Genomic DNA, 27513 nt, shown 5'->3' with positions numbered 1-27513 from the left:
GGGGGCTCATCGGTGTTCCCCCTATCAAAGCGTGCATAAAACGCATTGAGCTCATCAGGGAGTGATGTTTCGCCGACATTCGAGCTGCCTCCTGATTTCGCCTTGTAGGAGGTGATTGCATTCAGGTCCCGCCACAGCTGCCGAACATCTGTCTCATCCTCAAGATTTGACCCTTTTGACCTTTTTGATGGCCTTACCAAGGTCGTATCTGGACTTCTTGTAGACTTTATGCAGAGGAACTGGAGTTCCTAAAGGTGTAATGTGGACTGAGCAGACTTTAACTATATCCCGAGTATCTCTTCCAACTCCAACTTTCAGATCTCATTTATTAGTTTCTCCATTACTGCCAGATATTCTGCATTGCCTGGTTCATTTCCAAAACAAAATATTATTGGACTTCATCCTCTATTTTCAGTGTTTCCTTTTCATTAATCACTACAATTTCTCAAAGTTTCTATCAACAGTTTTCTATCACTCAATTCTACTAGGTATGCAATATTTTAAAATACTTTCCTAGAAAGTAAGATATGCTTTTCAGATCTAACTTGTTAGCAGATTAAAATTCTTTGAAACTCAAACATGCACATGTCTCAATCGCACCAAGGCACATATTATCTGGTCTTCTTTAGACTTTATTTTAAACTTTAGAGACCCTTCAGCCCACTGAGTCTGCGCATACCATCTATCACCCTGTCAGAGCAAAAACCAAGCCATGAAGATAAAGGAATTGTCCATAGACCTCCGAGACAGGATTGTATCGAGACACAGATCTGGGGAAGGGTATAAAACAATTTCTGCAGCATTGCAGGTCTCAAAGAGCACAGTGGCTTCCGTCATTCATAAATGGAAGAACTTTGGAACCACCAGGACTCTTCATAGAGCTGGCCACCTGGCCAAACTGAGCAATCAGGGGAGAAGGGCCTTGGTCAGGGAGGTGACCAAGAACCCAATGGTCACTCTGACAGAGCTCCAGAGTTTTTTTGTGGAGTTGGGAGAACGTTCCAGAATGACAACTATATCTGCAGCACTCCACCAAACAGACCTTTATGGTAGAGTGGCCAGAAGGAAGCCACTCCTCAGTAAAAGGCACATGATGGCCCGCTTGGAGTTTTGCCAAAGGCACCTGAACAAGATTCTCTGGTCTGATTAAACCAAGATTGAACTCTTTGGCCTGAATGCCAAGTGTCGCGTCTGGAGAAAACCAGGCACCACTCATCACCTGGCCAATACCATAACTACGGTGAAGCATGGTGGTGGCAGCATCATGCTGTGGGGATGTTTTTCAGCGGCAGGAACTGGGAGACTAGTCGGGATCGAGGGAAAGATGAGCGGAGCAAAGTACAGAGAGATCCTTGATGGAAACCTGCTCCAGAGCGTTCAAGACTCAGACTGGGCAGAGGTTCACCTTCCAACAGAACAACGACCCTAAGCACACAGCCAAGACAACACAGGAGTGGCTTTGTAACAAGTCTGTGAATGTCCTTGAGTAGCCCAGCCAGAGCCTGGACTTAAACCGAATCGAACATCTCTGGAGGGACCTGAAAATAGCTGTGCATCGACTCTCCCCATCCAACTTGACAGAGCTTGAGAGGATCTGCAGTGAAAAATGGGAGAAGTTACCCAAATACAGGTGTGCCACGCTTGTAGCGTCATACCCAAGAAAACTTGAGGCTGTAATCGCTGCCAAAGATGCCTCAACAAAGTACTGAGTAAAGGGTCTGAATACATATGTAAATGTGATGTAAATGTAAGATTGTAAAATACTTATGTAAATGAAAGATTGTTAAGGGCTTGGACACGCTAGTGGCAGGAAACATGTTCCTGATGTTGGGGGAGTCCAGAACCAGGGGCCACAGTTTAAGAATAAGGAGTAAGCCATTTAGAACGGAGACGAGGAAACACTTTTTCTCTCAGAGAGTGGTGAGTCTGTGGAATTCTCTGCCTCAGAGTGCGGTGGAGGCAGGTTCTCTGGATGCTTTCAAGAGAGAGCTAGATAGGGCTCTTAAAAATATCGGAATCGGGGGATATGGGGAAAAGGCAGGAATGGGGTACTGATTGGGGATGATCAGCCATGATCACATTGCATGGCCTACTCCTGCACCTATTGTCTATTGTGATATTTTTCAGTTATTTATTTTTAATTACTTTGCAAAAATTTCTAAACACCTGTTTTTGCTTTTTTATTATAAAATATTTTGAGTAGATTGATGATTAAAAAAAAAAGAATTTATTCAATTTTAGAATAAGGCTGTAACATAACAAAATGTGGAAAAAGTGTAGGGGTCTGAATACTTTCTGAATGCACTGTACATCTTTGGAGTGTGGGAAGAAAACGGAACACCTGGCGGAAACCCAGGCGGTCACAGGGAAAACATACAACTCCATACATACGGCACCCGTCTACAGGATCGTATCCGGGTCTGTGGCGCTGTAAGGCAGCAACTCAACTGCTATACTGCCCTCTGCTAATTGGTTATCCCTTCTTGACTGCATTTTCTCGATTGTAACTATGATTGTGTCGGAAGAGTATAGTCACAGTCATAGTTGTAATGTAGAAAACGTGGATTGTGGAAGATCAAACGAATGAAAGGCACAGCTTTGCAACATTGTGCGAATGGAATGTAAGGTCAAGGTTATAAAAATCAGTATCGTAAAGGTGGCCAACCTCTGGACTATTTGATTAACCCTTTCTTCATATTTCCTGCATGCTTTGAATCTTCTGAGTTGACATTGTGCTCTCTTCTAGACTGGCGACATCCCACTTTTTGGCACCACTGGTTATGAAGAATACCTCCGGGACCAAGAAGTGGCCGAACGCTGGTACCGTTACAATCCTCGTCTGACGTGCCTGTACTGTGGCAAATCTTTCAACCAGAAGGGAAGCCTAGACCGTCACATGCGCTTGCACATGGGCATAACGCCGTTTGTGTGCCGGATCTGTGGGAAAAAGTACACCCGCAAGGACCAGCTGGAATATCATATACGCAAGCACACTGGGAATAAGCCCTTCCACTGCCACGTGTGTGGCAAGAGCTTTCCATTCCAGGCCATTTTAAATCAGCACTTCAAAAAGAACCATCCGGGTTGCACGCTGCTGGAAGGGCTGCACAGTATCTCACCAGAGACAACCTCCAAGGGACAGAACGGAGAACAGTCGCCACCTCAGGACCAGGCGAAAGCAGTGGGTGAACTCATTCACACTTCCATCTCAACTACAGGTCCTGACTGACTGCACTGGAGGCAGATGTCTGTCCGAGAGACTGCAGAGGCACTGTTGTTTTTAGAGTGAACTATTGCATTTGGATTTAGAACCATTTACTGTATATGAAGGGTTTTTTTTTCTGCAAGGAAGGAAGATCAAACTACCCAGCTGCAGGGTTGTCGAAATTCAAACAACCCCTATTCTTTTAATATCATGAATTTTCCCCGCCTTATGAAAGTCACAAGCAAGGGATTCTTGGGTGTATAAAGACAAGAAAGGGCAGTGGGGAGGAAGCTCCCTGAATATTAGAAGACCGAATAGTTAATATTGAATGAGCAGATTGAATACAAATATTTGACTGCATGGATCCCAGTGATCCCCTTGGGCAGTTTGTACAACAGTCTGAGCCCCTTCCTGTGCTCATTCCTCAACAGGTCTTGAGCTGCCTCCCTGAAGTCGTCAAAGTGACTTATTCAGAGCTGTCATCATTTAGAAGGGATAGCAGAAAATAAATCAGGAGCATCCATTCTGTAAAGATGTGATTGTTGAGGCAGATTGGCGATAGACAATGATGGGGGAAGGTAAATGGGTCTGGAGTGGAACATCCTGATTATGCTCCTCAGTGTGAAGTGATGTGGGTGGCAAATGGAAAACCCTGTGGTTCTGTACATTTCTGTAAACGCCTGGCAAATGTGTTTTGAACCATAGATAGTACTTAAAAGAAATGGGGACACTCCAAATGAGCATGGGTGTCCTGGTTTGACAGTAGATTTACAGTTGAGTGGATTTGAGTGTGTAATGTTTCTCATAGTGTATGTGCCCTTTCGCCCAAGATCTCTTTGAGGATTGAAAAGTGTATCATCGTTTCTCTATCCAAAATACCTCCTGTGAATTTTCCAATGAAGCATTTCTGTGTCCGCTTGTGAAGCAACAATTATCAAAAATGGATTGGGGAAATGTGCTGAGCACAGAATTTTCCAAAAAATATAGCATTCCAAGAATAAACGAATGAAGTAATTGGTCCTTTGGTGCAGAAATGCTTCTGCAGAATAGGTTAGTGTGATGGAGTGGACAGGACAGTGAATCAGAGTGTTTCAGCCACCCTTCAGCTGCACCCTGAGTCTCTAACAAGGTGCTATACTGTGACACAATTGCAATATGTTTCTCTCGCATTTTGCAAAATGTTTTATTTTACTCTCAACTGATACTATTTACTGTTCTAGCAATGTTTTCTGCTTAAGGGATGGTTGAAATCTACTGTTATTGAGGAATATGCAGATGATGATTGAAAGGATTGGTAGGTAGAGGGAGAGAAGCAATGAGGTTCCTGAACAAAGTCATAGACTATTTGATACATGCTCACACGAAAAAAACTTCCTCCCAAACGATTGAGGCGTTGAGTTGATTGAAAATATCAAAACTGAGCTCAATATGGTTTTGTCATAGGATTGAATAGGATTGGGTATAAGGAGCTAAGAGACAGATCAGCAATGATTTAACTGAATGGAACAACAAACTCAATTGACTGGTTTCTTTCTATTCCAGTGGCCACAAACAATCAGAATCATGTTCTTCATATCACAACGTTGTGAAGAGCCACATGGGTCAATGCTGCTGCTACACTCAGGGCATGAATGATTTAAACCAATAATAGCTTTGTACAATTAGATGGACACATCCAGGACAAATGCAAAACAAAATAATCTCCTTTTGGATGGAGGTCAGCATGGGATGAATGAAACAGTGATTAGAGGGCCACTAAATTTGTGAAGAAGTTTGGGATTACTGTTCCAAGAACAGTTCGTAAATAGAAACTTGCATTCAATGAGGAACTCTAGCCAAGATAAAGGTTCTGTTTTTTCATTCTGCAAAGAGATGGCGATTAAATATAGTTCATTCCATGAATAGCAAGGGGCCCAATAATAAGCCCGTGGAAAGCACTGGAAATGCAGCCTTAGCAACTGATATTTCCATAAACCAATATCTATGGCTTTCTGCTATTGAGCTATTTCAATACAATTTGCGATTTTCCCCTTGGATCTCAGGGTTTGCTTTCTTCATCAATCTGCCATATGTGAGAATGTCTCGGGTTGATGAAGAAATTTCACTTTCACAATCAATATCCCCTCAAAAATATTCACTGTCTTGTCCAATCCCACTGTTCCTGTAAAAAAAGACAAACCATGCTGACTGCCGTTAATTAATCTGTGCCTTCTTTAAATGCTGGTTTGTGCTGTTATAGTCACCGAGTCATAGAGCACAGATAGAGCTTCAGCCCAACCTGCCTATGCTGACCTATGATGCCCCAACTGCAGTACCTGCCCACATAATCCTACAGTGATCCCATTTCTTTCACCGAAAACCATAAGGACCACCACCATCCTGACTTAGAAATATATTGCTGTTAATTCACTGTTGGGTTAAAATCCTGGAAACCCCAACCTAACAACATTATGGGTATACCCACACCTCAAGGACTGCAGCTGAGCACCGGCTTCACCACTATAAGGGCATTTGTGAATAGGCAATTAAATGCCAGCTCAGCCTGCAAAGCCCCCATCCCTTGATTGAATGAAAAATACAATTTTCATCAACTCCATCCAGAATCTACCCTTTACCTTCACTGGAATTTAGAAGGATGAGAGGGTATCTTATAGAAACATATACAATTCTTAAGGGATTGGACAGGCTAGATGCAGGAAACATGTTCCCGATGTTGGGGAGCCCAGAACCAGGGGTCATTCTTATTCTTAGACCCCCTTCGTTCATGGCTGACCATGGGTGTCTCCAGGGTTGGAGGACGCCAGTGCGTGACTTTGTTTAACGTGGGGCGACTGGTGCACAGACAGCCACTACATGGTCCTTGACAGATCTGGGTCAGGATCCAGTGGCATGGAGTCCAAGACAACCAGAGACCCTTTTCTGCTCCAACCTTCATCCACCTTCCCAGCCGTTGTGACACTTAACTAAGGTCAGCCATCATCCTCCGCCTGTTCCACCGTTGAGATCTTGGTTGAATTGCTCTTTGTCAGAGTCCTCCCCCTCGACCTTACTGCCATGGGTGGTCCTACCAGGAACATAACTCCAGACGGCATCGCTCTCAGGACCACACAAGCTTCTCCACCATGACAAGGTGACAATCCACGGAGAAGAACCAGGGGTCACAGTTTAAGAATAAGGGGTACAGCATTTAGGACTGAGATGAGGAAAAAACGTTTTCACTCAGAAAGTTGTGAATCTGTGGAATTATCTGCCATAGAAGGCAGTGGAGGCCAATTCACTGGATGTTTTCAAGCGAGTTAGATATAATTCTTAGGGCTAACGGAATCATGGGATATGGGAGAAAGCAGGAACGGGGTACTGATTTTGGATGATCAGCCATGATCATATTGAATGGCCTACTCCACCTATTTTCTATGTTTCTATGACTACTGCGGCCTGTTACTCTTCCACTGGCATCTCTTTGGGTTATAGTTGGAGTACCTGGGGGAAACCCACGTGGTCACAGGGAGAATGTGCAAAGGGAGAATAGCACCAGAGGTCAGAATTAAAACAGGATTGTTGATACTGAACTGCAGCTCTAGGTGTACCTCTGTGGCTCCCTCTTTACATAACAACACCACGTCGGCAGTCTTCCAGTTGTAGACAGCATTGGCAAGCATGCTATTTCCTATCTTGCTGCTTTTCACAGTCCTGACTACATTTTATCTGTAGCTGGTAATTAATTTACTCCTGAAGATACTTGGATTGTTTATCATTTCTGTTGTGGCACATTCTTCCTCAAATTCAATTACACTCATCACATTTTTTTTAGTGAAGACAGATGCAGCCGATTCATTCAGAACTTTACACACGTGACCCCCTACTCGGTCATGCAGTTGCTTTTGTAATAACACCCAGCCTTCCCTTTATAATCCTCCAGAGCACCTTCAGTTTTCTTTTTATTTTACCTGTCATTGTATTTGCATCTGATCTCATTAGTCTCCTAATGTCCCTTTAAATTCCATTGTTGTATCGTTTCTCGTCTAGATTCTCTATGGGAACTACAGTTGACCAGGGATATGGAGATCTGAACAGGGGGGGGGGGAAAGAGGCGTAGGTCAAGTACAGGCAGATGAGATCTAGCAAATTCTTGGAGGAATACAGAGGATGAAGGAGTCTACTGAAGGAAATCAGGAGGCAAAAAGGTGGCATGAGATGGGTCTGGCAGAGGATTAAGCAGAATCCAATAAGACTTTATAGGTATATTAAAGTGAAAAGAAGAACAGGAGATTAGGGCCCCTCAAAGACCACAGTGGACATAAATAAGTGGATCTGCGGGGGATGGGTGTTCCAAAATGAATATTTGTCTTTTTTTAACTATGGAGAGAAACATGGAAGACCAGGAAACTCGGGAAAATTCATGCGGTTGGCCTGTGGATAGTTGGCACTATGGTAGAGGAGGAGCCTTGGCTGAGATATATACATCATCATTAATTATTGGTGAGGGTCCGGAAGACCAGAGATTGGCTAATGTGCCTTTATTTAAGTAAGTCTGCAAAGAAAAAACTGTGAACTATAGACCAGTAAGTCTAGCATCTATGGTATTCTGAGGGATAATGTATACATGCATTTGGAACGACGGATTGATTAGAGTTTGTCAGCCCGGTTTTGTGCGTGGGAAACCATGTCTCACAAATTTGAGTTTTTCAAAGATATAGCCAAGGGCAGCAGAAATAATCCATATGGACCAGCAAGACCTTTTGATGAGGAACCACATGGTAAGCTGTTAATATCATTATCAAATAATTTGGATAAAAATGTACAAAATGTGGTCAGTAAGTTTGCTGACAATAAAATGGGTGATATTGTAGACAGTGGAGAATTACAGCAGGATTTTGTTATTGGCCAAGTGGGCTGTGGAATGACAAATGGAGTTTAATTCTGATAAGTATGAGGTGTTGCAATGTGGGAAGTCAAACTAGGGTAGGACTTCCACAGAGAGTCCCGGGGAGTGTTGGAGAACAGAGGGACCTAGGAGTTTAAGTATATAGTTCCCTGAAAGTGGCGTCAAAAATAGGCAGGATTGTGAAGAAGGCTGGCTTTCACCAGTCGGGATTGAGAATGTAAGTTAGAGATTTATGTTTCATTGGACATTGGTAGGACCACACTTGGAGTATTGTGTTCTGTTTTGGTTACCCTGCTGCAGGAAATGTGCAGAAGCTGGAAAAAGTGCAGAAACTATTGAGGAGGATGTTGCCAGGACTCAAGTGACTGAGTAATAGGGAGAGGTTGGGCAGACTAGGACTTTATTCATTGGAGTTTAGGAGACTGAGTGATGATCTTACAGAGGTGTACAAAATCATGAGGGGCATAGATAGATTGAATGCACACAGATATTGTTTACTGAGGTTGGGGGAATCAAGAACTGGAAAAGTTTAAGATGAGAGGGAAGTCATTTAATAGGAATCCACAGGTAAACCTTGTCAGACAGAGGGTGTTACATATATGGAACGAGCTGCCAGAGGAAGTTGTTGAGGCAGGTACAATAACAACATTTAAAAACATTAGGACACGTACATAGATCGGAAAGGTTTTGAAGGATTTGGGTCAAACATGGGCAAATGAGACTATCTTAGATACCATGGCATCTTTGGTACCATGGATGAGTTGGGTGAACGGTTTTGTCTGCTGTATGACATGTTGCCCTCTCAATATCCATCATAAGCCTCCTTTAGTCCTATGCGTTCCTCAACATTTGTGGATACTAGAATTGGGAGATCTCCTTCCATCATGGATAGTTAGCTGAATAAAATTGGGCCAATACAAATTTATAGTTTTTACTCTTGGTCTGTATGTGTTTTTTTACCCTTGATACTGATAAATCCAACTGAATCATGATCAATCCTTCAAATATGATTGATCTGTGCTATGTTTTTCACATGCCCATGTTACCTTCCAAAACTAAGTAGTGCTGCTTCCCTCACCCATTGGATTGATTCATGCTGATTTTAAATGTATTAAGGAGAATTGTTTTTCAAAATTCTGCTCTCCCAGTCAGTGTTAGGACTGTTGAATTTCCATTGTCTTGTTATTTTTTAATTTGCCCACATGTTTTCCCCTCTCTTCCCCCCTCCCAGAAATGTCAGTTTCCCCTCTTTATCCTCAGTTCGTCCTGTGAGGTCTTGTTTTTTGTGCAGCTCATATTTCAGCACTACTCCCTTGTCTAAAGTTGTATCACTCACACATACACACTCACACTCGCACTTTTTTTATTCTGAATCGAAAACTATTCCCATGGATCCTGGGGCTAAAACCCAAAACTATTTTATCTAAATTAGTCTTTTTATTGTTGATGGTATTGCAGGATTTTTGTGATTCATTTCAGTAAAGGACGATTCAAAATATGCATTGAACATGTCCCCTTTTGCTGATTGCCTACAAATTGACAACAGATCATTGTTTATATTTTGGGAAATGTTGAACCCATGTTTGTAACAATAAAAAACAGATTTGGACCCGAGGTTATAACCAAGAGGCAAACTGGGAATAATAGTGATAACAGTGGAAGAGTAGGTTTGACTCAAGTTTACAATATAGGAGAGGAGGAGGAGGAGGTTGACTTGGAATTATAATGGGGAGAGGGATCATTTATCATTGTGACGTATTAATACAGCTAATGGTTTTCTAATATGTAATTTATTTGTAGATCACCATCCCATCTGTATTTCCTATTCTATGCTTTGTCTTTCCTTGTGTCAGATTGGGCCTGTTTTCAATTATAAAATCTTTCAAGTCCCAGTTTCAAACAGTGAATGTAATCATGAAACAGAAGTTACAATATGTGAAAGCAAAAGCTGGCTGACGTGTGATAGCAAGTAATTTGTTAAGACTGAAGGATAACTTGTGAACATTAGTCACCACATCTCCAGCAGGTAGGCAAAGAACATGAGGAAAATAAACTGATTCTAGACAATTTTATATTCTGTGTTTGTTTCAAAGTGTTCCATTTTGCCTATTCCAGCAATGCTGTGGGATCAGGCAATCCAGCCCCAATCACTTAGACTACTATCTGTTCAATCATTTGGCTGAAAAGAGAGATCACATGTGATGACAACTCTTCCTAATGTCACAGCAGGGACCATAGGATTTCCTTGGCTGTGAAGTGGTCTGAGGGCCGTTCCATGTTTACAGACATCCATGAGTAGCTTTTATCCTTCAGTCGACAAATGCACAAAAAGACCTCCAATTGTTGGAATAACTCAGTGCATCGGTTGGCATCTCTGGAAGACATGGAGAGGTGACGGTTCAGACTGAAGAAGAATCCTGACCCAAATTGTCACCAATCCATTTCTTCCAGAGATGCTGCCTGACATGTTTAGTTACTTTGTACTTCGTGTCCTATGCAAGATTCTAGCATTTCCAGTTCCTTGTGTCTACACAAAAATTACTCTATATGGTATGCATACCTCAATGGATGGCATCAAAAGTGCATATTTTCTCTGAGCATTTTCAGGCATTTCTAGCATGAGATTAGATGCCCAGTAGTTAGACACCTGTCATATCAGGAGGAAAGAGTTGCATTTTAAGATAACAAAGCCATGATGGATAAAGCACTCCCTCAATAGCAAGAATGTCCTTCCTCAAATTAGGGGACCAAAACTGCACACAGTACTCCAGGTGTGGTCTCACTAGGGCCCTACACAACTCTTTGCTCCTATACTCAACTCCTCGTTATAAAGGATAACATGCCATTCACTTTCTTCACTGCCTGCTGTACCTGCTGGCTTAATTTCATTGACTTGATGAACAAGGACCCCTAAGATCCTGTTGTACTTCCCCTCTTGCCAACTTGACACCATTTAGATAGTAATCTGCCTTCCTGTTTTTGCTACCAAAGTGGATAACCTCACATTTATCCACGTTAAACTACATCTCCCATGCATCTGCCCACTCACCCAACCTTCCAAGTCACTCTGCATTCTCATATTTATCCTCCTCACAGTTCACACTGCCACCCAGCTTTGTGTCATCTGCAAATTTGCAAATGTTACTTTGAATCCCTTCATCTAAATCATTGATGTATACTGTAAATAGCTGTGGTCCCAGCACCGAGCCTTGCTGTACCCCACTAGTCACTGCCTGCCAAGTTAGCCAGGACTTCACCATACAAGGAATTCCTCTTGGAAGGGATTGTACAATGATTAGTTTTTATCTAGCAGCAATCATAGCATTGAGGAATGATTCAATGGAATAATTGATTCAATGGACTCATGGTATGCACATCCTAGGCGACGTGGGATATTCATCATAGCCAACCATCGGGAGATCCTTAATAATGTTGATGTGCAAAGGATCTTGCAGTCCAGGTCCATAGCTCCCTGAAAGTTGCAACAGAAGTATATAGACTGGTGAAGAAGCCATATGGCATGCTTGCCTTCATCAGTCGAGTATAAGAGTTATGAAGTCATGTTGTATCTTTGGGAACTGTAGATGCTAGTTTACAAAAAAAGACACAATGTGCTGGATTAACCTCAGCAACAGGCAGCATCTCTGGAGAACATGGATAAGCATGGTTTCAGGTCAGGACCCAAACCACCCAGGCTACACTTTAATTCTGCTGCTATCATTGCGAAGGAGGTGCCAGAATCTCAGAATAGTGACCTACAGTTCATGAACAGTTCTTTGCATCATTTGTCATACTCTTGAATGACCTATACAAATCTAAGCACAATTCTACCTCAGCAAAGATTTACTATGGACTTTGATCACGCAACACGCCTCAATGACGACTTACTTGTGGCACTAACGTCTGTGATAATGAAGTGTTTTGAGAGATTGTTTATGATTCCTACCAACCCCTGTGTTAGTAAGGATGTCAACCCATTCCAATTGTTGATTGCCACAACTAATCAACTGTGGATGTGATCTCACTGGCTGTCCAATCTGCTTCGGACCACGGACAACTAGAACACATATGTCAGGCTGTTGTTCATCGACTACAGCTCGGTGTTCAACACCATCTTCCTCTCCTAACATCATACTCACAGAAATGGGTCTCTGATTATTGGCAGACCACATGTACAAATTGGTAACAACACCTTCTCCTTAATATCCATCACCACAGGAGCATCTCACGGCTGCATACTCAGTTCACTACTCTACTCTACCCCAATTATTATATTAAATGCCGATGATACTGCCATTATTGGACGAATAATGGGAAACTCGAGTCAGAATATAGGTTAAATTTAAGATCTAATTGAATAGCGCCTATTATAGAGCTTCCGTCGGTCCTTCCATAAGCTAGGGAACTGTCCCATTCGCCTTTGCCCCATTGCAGACATTGGACATTGTCTATGGAACTGGTGCGCTACAATGCTAAGAACTATATTCTGCACTATCTTTTCCTTCACTCTACAGATTGTACTTAAATTTGGCAAGATTGCAGTTATGATTAGTATGGGTAGCATGCAAAACAAAACTTTGTACTGTATCTCAGTACATATTACAATATAAACACAAACCTAATGTTGGTTTGAATTATTACGGACTAGTTTAGTTTATTATTGTCATGTGTACTGAGATACAGTGAAAAGCTTTTTGTTGTGTGCGATCCAGTTAGTGAAAAGACTATACAGGATTACAATCAAGCCGTCCAGTGTACAGATCCAGGATAAAGGGTATTAGTTTAGTTTAATTTATTATCACATGTACCAAGCTACATGGAAAAGCCTTTGTTGCACGCTAACCAGTCAGCGGAAAGACAATACGTGATTATAATCAAACCATCCACAGTGTACAGATAGATGATAAGGGGAATAACGTTTTGTGCGAGATAAAGCTAGTAAAGTCTGATCAAAGATAGTCTGAGGGTCTCCAATGAGGTAGATGGTAGCTCAGAGCAGCTCTCTAGTTGTTGGTAGGATGGTTCAGTTGCCTGATAACAACTGCATAGAGACTGTCATATTGAGTGCAAATAATGACCAGTAAAATCCAATTAAAGATAGTTTGAAGGTCTCCACTGAGGTAGATGGGAGGTCAGTACCACTGTCTAGTTGGTGAAAGGGCATTCCAATTGCCTGATAACAGTTCAATTTAGTTTATTATCGCGTGTACTGAGGTACAGTGAAAAGCTTTTGTTGTCTGCTCACCAGTCAGCGGAAAGCGAACTGCTAATATTACTTATTATATTGCATTATTGTATATTTAATTGTTGTGTTGTATCATTACTTTTCACACAGAGTTGTGACTGTGGAATTCTCTGCCTCAAAGGGCAGAGGCCAGTTCTCTGGATACTTTCAAGAGAGTTAGATAGGGCTCTTAAAGATAGCAGAGTCAGGGGATATGGGGAGAAGGCAGGAACGGGATACTGATTGGGGATTATTAGCCATGATCACATTGAATGGAAGTGCTGGTGAAAATGTTCACTTTAAACATAGACAAAGTACAAATTCTTAAGACCATACAAAGCTTTAATTTTAACGTCTGACGGGTGTGGACCGAGAGACCCAGAGGCAACAGTTTTACATCTGAGTACTCTAGCAACAACACACAGATACCAGAAAACGGGTTAATATACCTTCAGACACAATATCAATTGCATAAGGTAATGTACCAGGAACCATCAGCCACCTCCAAACGTGGAGTTGTTTTTCCCTCTTTGCCAAAAGCCAGTCATCCCAATGGCATCCTGCGGCCCCTTATCCGATTAACCTGTACAACTTACATAAAAAACTTGTAAGAGAGCTGTGAACTATTCAACTTATGTAAAAAAAACCTTATCATGGTGATTTTCGCCAAATCCCATCATGCAACACAATTGACTTTTTACAACAGGAAAGCTTAAATCTGTTCTCAATCGATTAATAACTAACTCTTTCACTGGTTCGAAGGGCCGAATGGCCTACTCCTGCACCTATTGTCTATAGGGTGATTTCACGAAAGGTCACTGGAGCGTAGATCCTCACCCACGTGACCGCAAAATTTAACTGGAGTACAATCGTCACTTCCGGTACATGTTAGTGATGCTGAAAACACGCACTTTCACACCCGTTAAAAACCGCGAAAATGGCCAGTTTTTGAGCTGTAAATTACTGTGCCAGTCGGGGTGACCGTGAGGCACAGCTACCTAACTTTACAGTCCAGAAGAAAGATAAAAACTAAGGTAAATTCAAGAGGGAGCTGAAGGTGCAAAAACAGCAGAAGTGGTCAGCGGACATTTGCCGTGGAGATATAAAGATAGAAAATATCGGGAATTATCGCGTTTGCTCGCTGCATTTCATCAAAAGTAAGGCATTATTGACTTTTTATCTTTATTCATTTGTTATATGAAAAGTTTTAAAAGTGAAAAATCCGTTAGTAAAATTGCATGGTTCTCAGGTGGGTTTTAACATGCAAAATGAAAACGCTTCTGAAGCTCCATTTACTATTTAAATAATCGTAAACTATCAATGCGTTTTGAAATAAATTTTACTCAGATGCAAGCTAAGGAATGGGATAATTGTCAGTTGTTAATTGGACAAAATCAGGACATTTTATTATTTGCCAAAATATATTTCTCAATGTTTCTTATTTAAAGCCTGCACAATCACCCAAACTACTTATTTATTTATCATCTAATAACAGACAAGCCTGCAGCATGGAATGATGCCAACAATCCTGATTGGGCACCCACTGTGAGCATTGAGAAATATATTTTGGCAAATAATAAAATGTCCTGATTTTGTCCAATTAACAGCTGACAATTATCCCATTCCTTAGCTTGCATCCGAGTAAAATTTATTTCAAAACGCATTGATAGTTTACGATTATTTAAATGGTAAATGGAGCTTCAGAAGCGTTTTCATTTTGCACGTTAAAACCCACCTGAGAACCATGGGCGATTTTGCAATTTTACTAACGGATTTTTCACTTTTAAAACTTTTCATATAACAAATGAATAAAGATAAAAAAGTCAATAATGCCTTACTTTTGATGAAATGCAGCGAGCAAACGCGATAATTCCCGATATTTCTATCTTTATATCTCCACGGCAAATGTCGGCTGACCACTTCCGTTGTTTTTGCACATTCAGCTCCTTCTTGAATTTACCTTAGTTTTTATCTATCTTCTGGACTGTAAAGTTAGGTAGCCGGTCACCCCGACTGGCACAGTTATTTACAGCTCAAAAACGGGCCGTTTTCGCGGTTTTTAACGGGCGTGAAAGTGCGTGTTTTCAGCATCACTAACATGTACCGGAAGTGACGATTGTACTCCAGTTAAATTTTGCGGTCACGTGGGTGAGGATCTACACCAAAGATCTTATAGCGAAGCTTCGCTATAAGATCTTTGCTCCAGTGACCTTTCGTGACCTTTCAGGTAACAATTTCATTGTTCTATTCCATCTGCACATAACAATCTGAAGATGGGTCTCGATCCAAAAAGTTACCTATTCCTTTTCTCAGAGATGCTACGACCGACCCGCTGAGTTACTCCAGCTTTTTATGCATATCTTCTGACAAAATGCTGCAGTAATTCAGTGGGACAGGCAGCACCTCTGGAGAAAAGGAATAGGTGGCGCTCCTATCATGGTTACTTTTTTTGCATGTATTTAATTAATTTGTTCTATATCTCTAGTATATCATCGTCTATATCTCTCGTTTCCCTTTCCCGTGCCTTTTGATCTAAAGAAAGGTCTGGACCAAAGATCTTAGATCTAAGATCTTTGGTCTGGACCCGAAACGTGACCCATTCCTTCTCTCCAGAGATGCTGCTTGTCCCGCTGAGTTACTCCAGCATTTTTGTCTACCCGCTCTATGGTCTTTGGTCAACATTTTAATCCAACGATCTGCCATTGGTATCTTTGGTTTAGGCTGGGCTGGGCTCGCGCACGCGCAGTGCTGACACCGAACCCCTGCTCGGCGCGACCGTACTTTTTCAAAAACCGAACGGGTCAGAATAGCAGTTGATTGACAGAACGAGTGCCCAATACTCAGCCACCTTTGTACTAGTTATCCAATGGGATTGCGGCCCCTGCATGGAGAGCCCGCCCCATTTCAGGGATCCCGTGAGCCTCCACGCGGGGATGGGTATATAAGCCGGTTGCTGGAGCTCGCCCGCCCTCTCTTGCTGCTGGAACCATGAAGGTGGGAGTTGGTGGATAGTTAGTTTATGGGCGGGTGGCGGACGCGTGCGCCGTCCCAGTGATGAGCTTATGTTGGTAGGGACATCCGATACTCTGTGATGAGGATCCAACATGCTGAGGACGCGGGCCCCGTCTGCATTTGTAGCGCTGCTCAGCCTCGTGATATTAACACGGTCTTCTCCATCTTCACTTGCAGCCGGCCCCGCTCCACGTCAAGGCCCAGGCGCTGCGGATCCGCCCGGATGGAGCGCACGGAGACGCGGTTGGCCGAGGTAATTTGACCGGTGGGGTGGGTGAGTCCGTGCGTGGCCTGGGCCGCAGGCCTGGTGGCCACATGCGGCCATTGACCATACACTGGCTGCTTCTCTTGTTAATTGCTCCCCATGGAAGCTTAGAGCGACAATATTTGCCGAGTGGGAGGACCAAGAGAGTTTTTTTCCCCTAAAAAATGTGTATATTTACCAATGTAACGAGAAATACACCAAAATGTTCAAGTAGTGATTTACATAAACATCACATAGATCCCTCAAACGTGTTATTTGAAGTCGGCTAATTTTCTCGCTTTGGTTTTGGATTAGAAGCTTGTTAACTGGCGTGTGCCGCTTGGATCAGTATTAGTATCCTTGCTGGTACACAAAAATGCTGGAGAAGCGAGGACCTTAGTATCCTTGCTGCTCGGATGTACTATTGATTGGATGTGAAGGTGGGAGGTACGATAATTAGCTCTTTGTAGGTGACGTGAAAATTTGTGGTGGGCTTTGTGAGGAGGATGCTCTCGGGTTACAGAACAAATATCGATCTGTTGGCAAGATAGGCAAAGCAATGACGAGTGAATTTGATCCCGTGACTGGTTTGTATTATGCCATTCGACCCATCGAGAGTACTGCGCCATTCAATCATGGCTGGTTTTCTGCTTCCTAATCCTACTTTCCTGCCTTCTCCCCATAATCCTTGACACCCGTTCTAATAAAGAATTTGTCTGTCTCTGCTGAAAAAATATAACCGATTTGGCCTGCACGGCCCTCTGTGGCAATGAGTTCCACAGATTTACTACCCTCTGACTAAAGAAGTTTCTCGCGTTTCTAAAAGAGCGCCCTTTAATTATGAGGCTCCCGCCAGTGGAAACATCCTTTCCACACCCAATCTTCTTGCACGATTGAAAGGCTAGAGTACAACAAAGGTAGGGTCCCGAGGAGTGTTGAGCATGAGCCTGGGTAGACACGCAAAAATCTGGAGTTGGTTAAGGAAAACGGGATACTTACCACCTTCAACTGCAGAAGATAAAGCAATGAAAATGTTATGGAAATTAGGAAAATTGAGATGAGAAATCATTTTTCACACGGAGAGTGGTGAATCTCTGGAATTCTCTGCCACAGAGGGTAGTTGAGGCCAGTTCATTGGCTATATTTAAGAGGGGGTTAGATGTGGCTAAAGGGATCAAGGGGTATGGAGAGAAGGCAGGTACAGGATACCGAGTTGGATGATCAGCCATGATCATATTGAATGGCGGTGCAGGCTCGAACGGCATACTCCTGCACCTATTTTCTATGTTTCTATGAAAAACAATGTTGGAAATGCTCAGCAGGGTGGGCAAACAGTGACAGGGAAGGGGTATAGATAAATAACAGTATAGATCAGTAAGAGAATAACAGGTCAGAATTTACAAATGAATTGGTGTTTAAAATTAGAGGCTTTGACTTTGAGACAGTTATTACCCAGGCAGATGACAAGGTGCTTCTGTCTGGTCTTGTAATGTACAAAGCCACAGCAGCAGTTCGGAATGAGAATGGGGAGGCAGGAAAATGAGAATCTTGTTTCATCCATCTTGTTTCTCTATCACAGACCATGCAGTCTTGTACATGTGGACAATTCAGTCCATATTAGAATGAATCTTTGATCATTTTTTCTGGAAGTTTAAATCTATTGCATGCTTTGACATGAGATTTTTTCTCCCCAGGTGCTTGAATCTGAAGGCAAGACTGCATACAGGTGAGTGGACAGAATTGTTACAGGTCATTCTTGCCCCTGTGTTTCTGATTTCAATATTGTACAGCCACAAAATCATTGTTGTCTTTCAATCAATCGGCAGGTTGGAGTGCATGTTGCTGCTTTAAAATTCGTTCAGATCTGCATTTGTTGGTGTATTTTTGAATGACAATAAAGTCTTTGATTGATTGATTAAGAAAATTATAATTTAGTCGTGATCCACTTATTACACTGCCTGAGGACTGAATGATGAACTCATAGTTCAACAGATACTGATGACGATCTTATCATTAGTCTTTCGCATATACCTGACAGTTCCTCTCAACGCATGCTATGATGTGTATTGTTTCCTGCCCCAAGTAATCCATGCGTTTTTTGGTTCCAGGTGTGAAGCTGGCCTGTGGTCTCCTTGAGGTGAGTGGAATTCACTAATTGTGGCAGTGGGATTGAAATGTGTTTCCCGTTCTGGGTATGTAATATGTATGGTAGTTCGCTAGTTTATGTTCCTCTCAGCAGTTCGTGAGGAACGGAACGTGCAGTTCATTTTTGTAGATTAACATCGGTTTACAGTAAAAAAATCTGTAGTTGTCTTTGTTCAGAGGGTTTGTGATAAGGTATTTACACCCTGTGTCAGATTGGCCATGTCTGCTCCTAGGATCTGAGCACTTGAGGGAGGTAGCAGGCTGTCCTTTGAATTCATGTGTCTGAATCAAATCCCTTCATCCCTCCAGGATGGGACAGGCTTTATTTTGCTTTTAATGTGAAACCTATGATGAGTCTATGATTCTGCCATATGATTATCACTGATTCTACTCTATCCCGTTATATTAATCTGAGGTTTCTGCGTTCTGCTGTGTTTCACACTGTGTGGCTGGGCTTGTCAATAACTGCATGGTCTCTATTTATAGGACAGGGTGCTCATTGGAAGATCCAAGGATGAAAGGTGAGTTAAGTTTCTTGCCAAGAAACAGTGGGTGTGGATAATTGCTTCTCTAGTTCAGCTTGAAATGATCCTAGCAGGTCTATCTGGTGATCTACTGTTGAACACGGCTTTAATGACAAATCGACTCATTAGACCACCAAACGGACCTGCTCGAAGGGAGAAATGGACTCTTCGGTGAATTAATTGCTACAGTTAACTCTCCTGCGTGTTTGTCCCTAGTTAGCCAATTCTCTTCCAAATGCAGCAGGTCTTCCCCAAGAATCCTCCCCAGAGACATTGGTGTGCTGGTGGGATCGGTATTAAGTCAAGTGGCTTAGAATTGGCAAGCTTTTCAAAGATTGTAGCCCAGTTCTGCACCCTATAATACCTACAATAATTTTAAAAAAATATTAAAATAATACTTTATACTTTATTAGCCAAGTATGTTTTGCAATGTGAGGAATTTCATTTGTCAAGTCATTCATACAAATAAAAAGCAACGGAACACACAAAATACATTTTAACATAAACATCCACCACATTGACTCCTCCACATTCCTCATTGTGATGAAAGGTGATAAAAAGCGCAATATTTTCCCTTTATTCTCCCGCGGTTGGGGACCTTAAGCCTTCTGTTGACGAGACTATCTTGACTCGTCAGATAGGGCTCATGGGACTAGTGGAATCAATGGATATGGAGAGAAGGCAGGCACGGGTTATTGATTTGCACCTATTTTCTATGACTCCACATCGGGAGGGATGTCAGCTCCCCCGGGTCAGGGCTCGTCTGAACCTCTGCGCCATTGGAGCTCCCCACTCTGCCTCTCTCCGAGACTACGAGCTCTCGATGTAAAGTTGGAGCTTTCCCAGGCAAGTGACCAGCTCTGAAGTTAAGTTCAAGCCCCGCAGTGAGGCTCAAAGTCAGTCCGAGCAGGCCTCCATCCCCATGGTGTTAGGCCGCAGAGCAACCGGATATGCGATCCGGAAAAACAATCGCATCTCCGGCAAGATAAGAGACTGAGAAAAAAGTTTATTTCTCCCCCCACATAAAACAAACCGGAGAACATTTACACACGCTTTTTAAACGCACTAAAAATAACAAAAAAAAACGAATAAACAGACAGACTTGGCGGGGCTGCTAATTGTGTGGCGCCCCTGGTAGTGAGGATGTGGCCAGCCCTCTTCTTGGTTGCTCGATTCATGCATCGGGCCTGAGGCGAGGGTGGATGATCTGCTGTCTCGATCTCTCTTGGATCTGAACTTCAAAATATGTTATCCTTGTGTCTTTTCATGTAAAACCTGTGATGAAGATGATTCTGCCATATGATCATGGATGATTCTTAATTTGTTCCTATATTCTGAGGTTTTGCTCTTCTGCATGCATTGTGTCGGTCATGTAGGCTTGTTGATAACCGTTGTCTCTATTTACAGGATAAAATGGTCACTGAAAGAAAGATCCATGGGCTGAAGGTGAGTTGTACCTTCATGTAGTTGATTGCCTTGCCAGGATGGCTTGAAACTGCCAACAGCAGCTGTGCACAGGCACAAGACCCTGTTTTGTGGATGCAATTTCTAAAATACTTGAACTGTGTAAGTGTGTGGCTAGTGAGAAGTCATGGATAGCTTTTGCTGATGGGTGTTTTAATCTGCAACATTTCCTGATCTTATGGAGTCTTGGGTGCAGCAGACGTGCAGTTAAACAGTTAGGATGGCGATTGGATTTGCTCCATCAGCAGCAAAGATCCTTTTCTCTTGGGCAAAAAGCCTGAACTGATGCATCTCATGAAAACCTGTGGACTGAATGAGTGAACAGGTCACCAGTTAACTGAAGAAAAACATTTAATTATTTCAGCATGGCATATAACTCCTGCATTCTTGTTGCAGATTCCAGTTTCTGTTTCCAGATGTGGATCGGGACGGTTGACCATCCTTGAACTGGTGAGCATTCTGATTCTCATTGTGCTCTTAATTTGCCCTTCAATGTGATGTGTGAATTAGGTCTCTGAGTAATGATGAGAAGTATTTGACTGATTGAAGCTGGTTTATTTGTTTTAAAATACCCCTTGTAAGCCCAGTTTCAGAATGTATCTTTCTCTCCCCCTCAGGCCTTGGGCTGCAGCAATTGTGACTGTTTGCCTCATTCCAACATGTAATCGCAGCAGTAGTTCGATCAGACTTTTCCAACAGTTAACTGACCATAGAGGAATATTAGGATGCAAATAAATAAAAAAAGGCAGTCATGGTGAGTGGTCCTGCTTTGTCTTTCACAATGAGTGCCTGTGATGAGAGCTGAAGTCCTGAGTTGTCAATGAAAGATGCGAGGATATAACTTAAGACGAGAGGTGGGAAGGTTTAATGGGGACTTTTTTTAAAGAGTGGTTCAGATATGTGCAGTTTTAAATTGGCTTCATGGTCTACATAGACATTTTGAGGAAAGTGTCTGCTCCTGTGCTCAACTATTCTATGAGCTTACATTTGTGTACTGGAGTGCCTGTTGCATTTTCAATTTGACCTGGTGAATTCAATGCATAGACGTGATGAAATTCTTGAACTCTCTCACTGACAAGTGATGAAAAGAATTAATCTGAATCTGTGCCAAGTAGCCAATGTACTGTGGGTATCACAGCGCCTTCTCAAGATATGAGTGACCGGTTTATTATCCAATTAGAATTAAAGGACTGGTGTGCCTTTCTGGATCCCACAAAACCCTGCGCGGGAGTGGTGAAGAATGATGGAGGTGGTGGGTCAATATGCGAGGAGTAGGACTTGCGGGCAAGGCCCGGCTTGGTTTGATGGGGCTACTCCTGTCTCAGACTGACTTTGCTTTTTTACAGACCTCCCAATTCCACATCCAGGTGCTGCACCTTCCTATGGACGGAGCTCACAGAAAGGTGAGTGAGTCGGGCATTTCGGACCTGGTGCGGCGCCACCGGACACAATCTAGGATGTCTATCGCTAGTGGCTGTGGGGTGGGCGAGCAGGGGGGGTTGTTGTAGGGCGTTGCAGAAGCCAACGGCACGGTTCCGTATTTGCCGCCCCAGCCCTCCGAGCCGATGATTAACGAGTAGTGGTCAGGACTGTTTCTGAAAACCTTTATGATGAGGCTAGTCCTGCCTCTTGGTAGTGGCCAAGGTGTGAAGCATCGATTGACTTTGTGCTCCCTCCTAGATTCCTCCTGCCTTTGTCGCTGTCCATTTCCTGGCCAAACAGGTAACTTGTGCTTTTATTATATTGCCCTCATTGGGAGCTGATGTTTTATTGATTATTTTTAATAATTTTTAAGCACTGGATCTTTTTAGTTTTGCTGAAATACAGCTGGACTTCAGATCCCTACAGCATGTCTTTGCATTAAAAACAGGACATCGGATAATGCCACTGTTATATCTAAGATTTAAAGTGCAGTTTCCCAATGGTGTGGGTTTGGTCCTGACCTCGGGTAGTGCCTGTCTGGTGTTTACATGTTCTAGATTATTTTCTGGTCATGTGTAGGCTGATTGGAGCTGTCATTTTTAATTTGTTTCCTCTGGACATTCATCTGCAAGCTCCAGGGAATGGTTTCCTCTTTCTCATTGTTCAAGGCTGTTTGAACTGGTTCAATATTTTAATAATATGGCCCATCAGAAAGCGATCTCAACTCTGCATTCCCATCCATTGCTGTGTTTTTTGGGTTTTTTTTTTTAAATCCCTTGCAAAGATTTCCTGAACCCCCCCCCCCCCCCCCCATCTTGTCGATCTGTGTATATGGCTTGTTCTTTTAAGCTGTGATCCAGATTCTAGTTTTCCCACAGCAGGAAACTACATGTCCAACCATAGTCCAATGGTTGGAGTCCAAAGCTTATCCAACCCATAGTCTGGTCAGTACTGTGTGTGGCCATTCAGTGTCTGAACATGTCACTAATTTGTAGATGTTAGGTGGCACAGTGCAACAGGTACTGCTGCACGGTTGTGACACCTGGCCTCCACTGCAGTCTGAGGAATTTGAAGATTCTTATTTTTTGTTATTGGGCAGGTGAGAGAATAGATCAAGTACTGACATCTTGTTTTGTCAGTCTGAAGAGTCTCAATCTGAAACAACCTAGCCATTTCTCCAGAGATACCGAGTTACTCCATCATTTTATGTGTATCTTTCATAATTGCACATATATTTGAATTGTGCCAATGATGACACTTATTTGCTACTCTTGACATGTTGAATGATGAACATTTTCACCACTTTATCGATACTGAGGCACATAAGATTTAACAATAAATATGACTGATGCTGTGCCCAGTTGCTAACCTGCATCTCTTCTACAGGTGTACATGCAGTCAAGTTAACATGTTTACTATTGCTGAGGTAAGAATTTATCTGATGCAAATTAGATTTGAAACTTGGTCAAAGATGCATTCTAGATTTGGCTTGTACTGTTGATGATGTAAAACAAAATACAATGGGAATCTCTCTGAGATGCAGTGAAAGAAATATGACAATTACTGAACCAGTACAAGGTAACTTCAGTTGCAGCAAAAGGCTATAGAAGAATCCAGACCCAAAACAAAATTCTGTTCTTGTTAACAACTCAATTCTTGTCAATATTTTTCCTTATCAAATTCATCGCTATTTAATTACAGTACAACATTTAAAGCGTAGCACAGTGGCTGTCTAGGAAAGACCTAAAGGTGTTGGGCACCTAATCCAGGTGTGTGGGATAGGCATGTTGCTCAGCATGGATAATATGGACCATTTGCTGTGTGATTCTGTTCACTACTATGTTGTACAATCAATTTCAATATATAGTTCTGCTATAACTCGTGTTATCCATACTGCAAATTGGATACAATGCAAGTTATGAGTTGGGGAATACTTATTTTACATGGGTTGAATTCGTCAGAATCATTTTGATTGGGACTTTTGGAAATTTTGCAATCAGAATCAATTTTTGTGAAAAGTAAAAGGAAAATATTTTTCCATGCAACTTTCCCACTATAAGACACCATTGTCCCAGGTGCATTACATTTTTCAATGGTCGGCCAATGAAATTGGGTCGCTTCCATTGACGTTTGTGCAATAATACTCTATTAAACAATGTAACATGCTGCCACTAGCATTTTTGGCTTGCAATAACAAAAAATGTTTTTTAAAAAATCAGAATTTCAGGGCAGTACAAACCTATTAAGGTAAATCTTTAGCATTTATAATTTCCCTCTCCACCACCCGGCTCCCTGTGACTGGGTTGCACCATGAAATTATCTTAAATCAACCATAGATGATCAGCACAGGTTTGGTGGTACTGTGTCTTTCTGAGTGGCATTAATCTTTATACTGAGTTTGTGGTATATATTTCGGGAACTTCACTTGTTGAAACCTGTTCTTTCCCCAGAGCTCAGTGCACATTTTTGTCCAAAGAAACCTTAATTCATTTCTGGCTATCACAATTTTTCTTACAGATGATGGACTTATTTGAAGATGGACCTGCTTATAAGGTGAGTAACTCAGTGATTGCACTAGTTTTGTGTCCGTTGACTGAATGATGAACTCATAGTTCAGCCGATAATGATGACGATCAATAGTCTTTCGCATATATCTGACAGTTCCTCGCAATGCAAATGCTGAGACAAATTGTTTCCTGACCCAAGGTAATCCGACTTTTTATGTTCCAGCATTTGGTTTCGGAGTGAGTTTGGCCTGGGGATCGCATGAGGTGAGTGGAGTTTACTGATCATGATCGAATCGTGTCTTTTCTTTGTAGTTCTATGTAAATATTGTCAGCTCGGGTTCTGCCAATGACTGATTCTACTCTTAATTGGTTTCATTATTCTGGGGCTACGCTCTTTGGTGCACATTGTAATGTTGATAACTACGTGGTCCCTTTATCCAATGAGGTGCACACTGAAGGATTAATATTACTGTCGATGCTCACTATCTGACTGTGGATAACTTTGGCTGGAGGGTGTTTGAATCAGCAGCATGTGCTTTGCCTTCTCCTATGGAGAAATGGCCATTTGATTTCTTCCAACGGTAGTCCATGAGCCTTTTCTCTTGGGCAGAAAGACTAAATTAATGCATCACTTTACGGGTCACCAGTTAACTGAAGATAAAACTCTGTTCACTCTCTTAAGCAGTGCATGTAATTGTTATCTTGAATTCTTTTTGCAGATTCCAGTTTCTGTTTCCATATGCAGTTCGGGACTGTTCACCATACTTGAACAGGTGGGCACACTGTTCCTATCTCATTTCATTGAATTTACGATTTTCAATGTGATGTTTGAATTAGGTCTCTGAGTCATGAGGAGAAGTGATTGACTGATTGATGCTAGTTTATTTGTTTTAAAATGACCCTTGTAAGCCCAATTTCTGAAGTACCTTTCTCTCCCCTCAGGTCTCGGCCTGTCGCTGTTGTGACCATTGCCTGGTGAGTGTCCTGCTTTGTTTCCTTTCACAATAATGCCTATGATGAGAGCTGAAGACCTGAGTTGTCAGTGAAGACTATCTGATATTAGCTCTAACTGAGTTGGTGTGTGACGACCACTGGATGTGCAGCAAGATTGCCAGCAGTGACCTGACATTTATTTCTGTTTCAGGATTGAATTGCAGGAGCGAGTTCATCGGGAGCAGCAGCGGAGGTGTGTTTGTTTCAGCAGGTCTGGTATTGTCCCAGGCGAGGGATGATGGCAAAAGGCTTTGATGCTTCTCGTCACGCTGGCATGATAGATGAGGTGTGTTTTGCAAACATTGATCATCTGAGCAGGTCGCACAGTGCAGAAAATGGCCCAAGATGCCACACTAGTCCCAACTGCTTATGTTAGGGCCCATATCTCTTAGCCATTACTATCAATGTACCTATCCAAATACCTTTTATGTGATCCGGTACCAGCCTGTTCCATATATCCACCACTATATCACCTTAAACCTATGCCCCCTAGTTTTCGATTCCCCTACTCTGGGTAAATGCACAATCTGCTCCTGCGCTTCCAAGAAATAGTCCGAGCCTCTCCCAATGGTTCAAACCCTCATCTATTATAAAGTCGGTAATCTAGCTGGCCAGCAATCTTGTATTTTGGATCCGATTTCTTGTCAAATTTCCAATGTTCATTTTTCTTTCTCTTTTTTAAAGGTACCAACAGAGCCAGTTGCCACACATCAATCTGATTTATGCACTGCATGTGAATGTCACCTTGTAACACTGGAATAACAATAAACATTGTTACTTTACATTTGTGTGCTTCTCTGAAGTAGTGTTGAATATTAGTGTTTACACTCATTAAGACATCTGTTCATAGCAACAGAATGTCCTTGCCTTGCGGTACTTTTGGCATAAATATGGAACAATTGCGAGTGATGGTTAATTGGTATACCAAGCTTTGCCTTGGTGTGTATTGTCCCAGGAGAGGGATGATGGCAAACGGTTTTGATGTTTCTCTTCATGCTGGCATGAAAGATGAGGTGCATAGATACAGGTGTCTGGGGTTATGGGGAGAAGGTAGGAGAATGAGGTTAGGAGAGATAGATCAGCCATGATTGAATGGCGGAATAAATGTTGGGTTGAGTGACCTAATTCTGCACCTATCACTTATGACATGAGTTGGACCACAGTTTCATCTGAGGATCATATCTCGATTATCATTGTATAGCACTGTCAGCACCATATAAAGTCAGCCATTACTTTCTGTTCAAAGTTCTCCTGGTTGGCATGATCAATGCCTTCCCCCAAGTGCAAATTGCACCTGTCCTAATTTGAATTCAGCAACCGGGAGATCGGGTCGGTTACGACGGACTGAGCAGAGGTGTTCAGCGAAACATTCGCTGAGCCTGCGCTTGGTCTCGCTGATGTAAAGACACCTGGAACAGTAGATGAGGTTGGAGGAGGTGCAAATGAACCTCTGCCTTGCCTGGAAAGACTGGGTCCTTGGATGGAGTCGAGGGGGGAGGGTAAAGGGACAGGTTGCAGGGCGAAGTACCCGGGGAGGGGGGTGGCTTGGGTGGGATGGGACGAGTTGACCAGGGAGTTACGGAGGGAACGGTCTGCAGAAAGCAAAAAGGGGTGGAGATGGGAAGATGTGGCCAGTAGTGGGATCCCATTGGAGGTGGCGAATTATATGCTGTATGCGACGTATGATGGGGTGGAAGGTGAGGACAAGGGGATTGTTGCGAATAGAGGGAGCTGCAGATATCGAGGAGACCCTAGTGAGAGCTTCGTCTATAATGGAAGAGGGGAGCCCCTGTTCCCTAAAGAATGAGGATGCCCTGGTATGGGACACCTCATCCTGAGTGCAGATGCGTAGGGTATAGTCTAGAAGAAGCGTAGTCAAGATAGCTAT

General features: G+C 42.6%; 1 protein-coding gene, 1 long non-coding RNA gene and 4 other non-coding genes across 6 annotated transcripts in view; all 6 read left to right on the top strand.

Annotated features, from left to right (window-relative positions):
* The window catches only part of zbtb37 (zinc finger and BTB domain containing 37), a 36090-nt gene extending 28806 nt beyond the window's left edge, over window positions 1-7284 (top strand). The window contains 1 exon segment of the mRNA XM_055642033.1: window positions 2747-7284. Within this exon segment, the coding sequence (XP_055498008.1) occupies window positions 2747-3229 (483 nt within the window). The 3' untranslated portion in view covers window positions 3230-7284.
* An 8979-nt stretch (window positions 7285-16263) lies between these two features.
* Window positions 16264-26407, top strand: LOC129701076 (uncharacterized). The gene is made up of 17 exons (XR_008724152.1): window positions 16264-16308; window positions 16504-16579; window positions 18265-18296; window positions 18679-18707; window positions 19202-19236; window positions 20647-20685; window positions 21100-21153; window positions 21321-21457; window positions 22050-22106; window positions 22384-22425; window positions 23512-23551; window positions 24643-24678; window positions 24856-24896; window positions 25352-25405; window positions 25575-25607; window positions 25777-25911; window positions 26310-26407. It is a non-coding gene; the product is annotated as an uncharacterized LOC129701076 (long non-coding RNA).
* On the top strand, window positions 18531-18613 carry LOC129701330 (small nucleolar RNA snR60/Z15/Z230/Z193/J17). The gene has a single exon (XR_008724185.1). It is a non-coding gene; the product is annotated as a small nucleolar RNA snR60/Z15/Z230/Z193/J17 (small nucleolar RNA).
* LOC129701328 (small nucleolar RNA SNORD24) lies at window positions 23369-23446 on the top strand. The gene has a single exon (XR_008724183.1). It is a non-coding gene; the product is annotated as a small nucleolar RNA SNORD24 (small nucleolar RNA).
* Window positions 23618-23699, top strand: LOC129701329 (small nucleolar RNA SNORD79). The gene has a single exon (XR_008724184.1). It is a non-coding gene; the product is annotated as a small nucleolar RNA SNORD79 (small nucleolar RNA).
* Window positions 24714-24791, top strand: LOC129701331 (small nucleolar RNA snR60/Z15/Z230/Z193/J17). Its single transcript, XR_008724186.1, has one exon. It is a non-coding gene; the product is annotated as a small nucleolar RNA snR60/Z15/Z230/Z193/J17 (small nucleolar RNA).
* Window positions 26408-27513: the final 1106 nt, after the last annotated feature.

Source organism: Leucoraja erinacea, chromosome 10, assembly GCF_028641065.1.
Source record: "Leucoraja erinacea ecotype New England chromosome 10, Leri_hhj_1, whole genome shotgun sequence".
Lineage (NCBI taxonomy): Eukaryota > Metazoa > Chordata > Chondrichthyes > Rajiformes > Rajidae > Leucoraja > Leucoraja erinaceus.
Note: the sequence above shows the minus strand (reverse complement) of the source record. Positions and strands in the feature narration are given on the sequence as shown.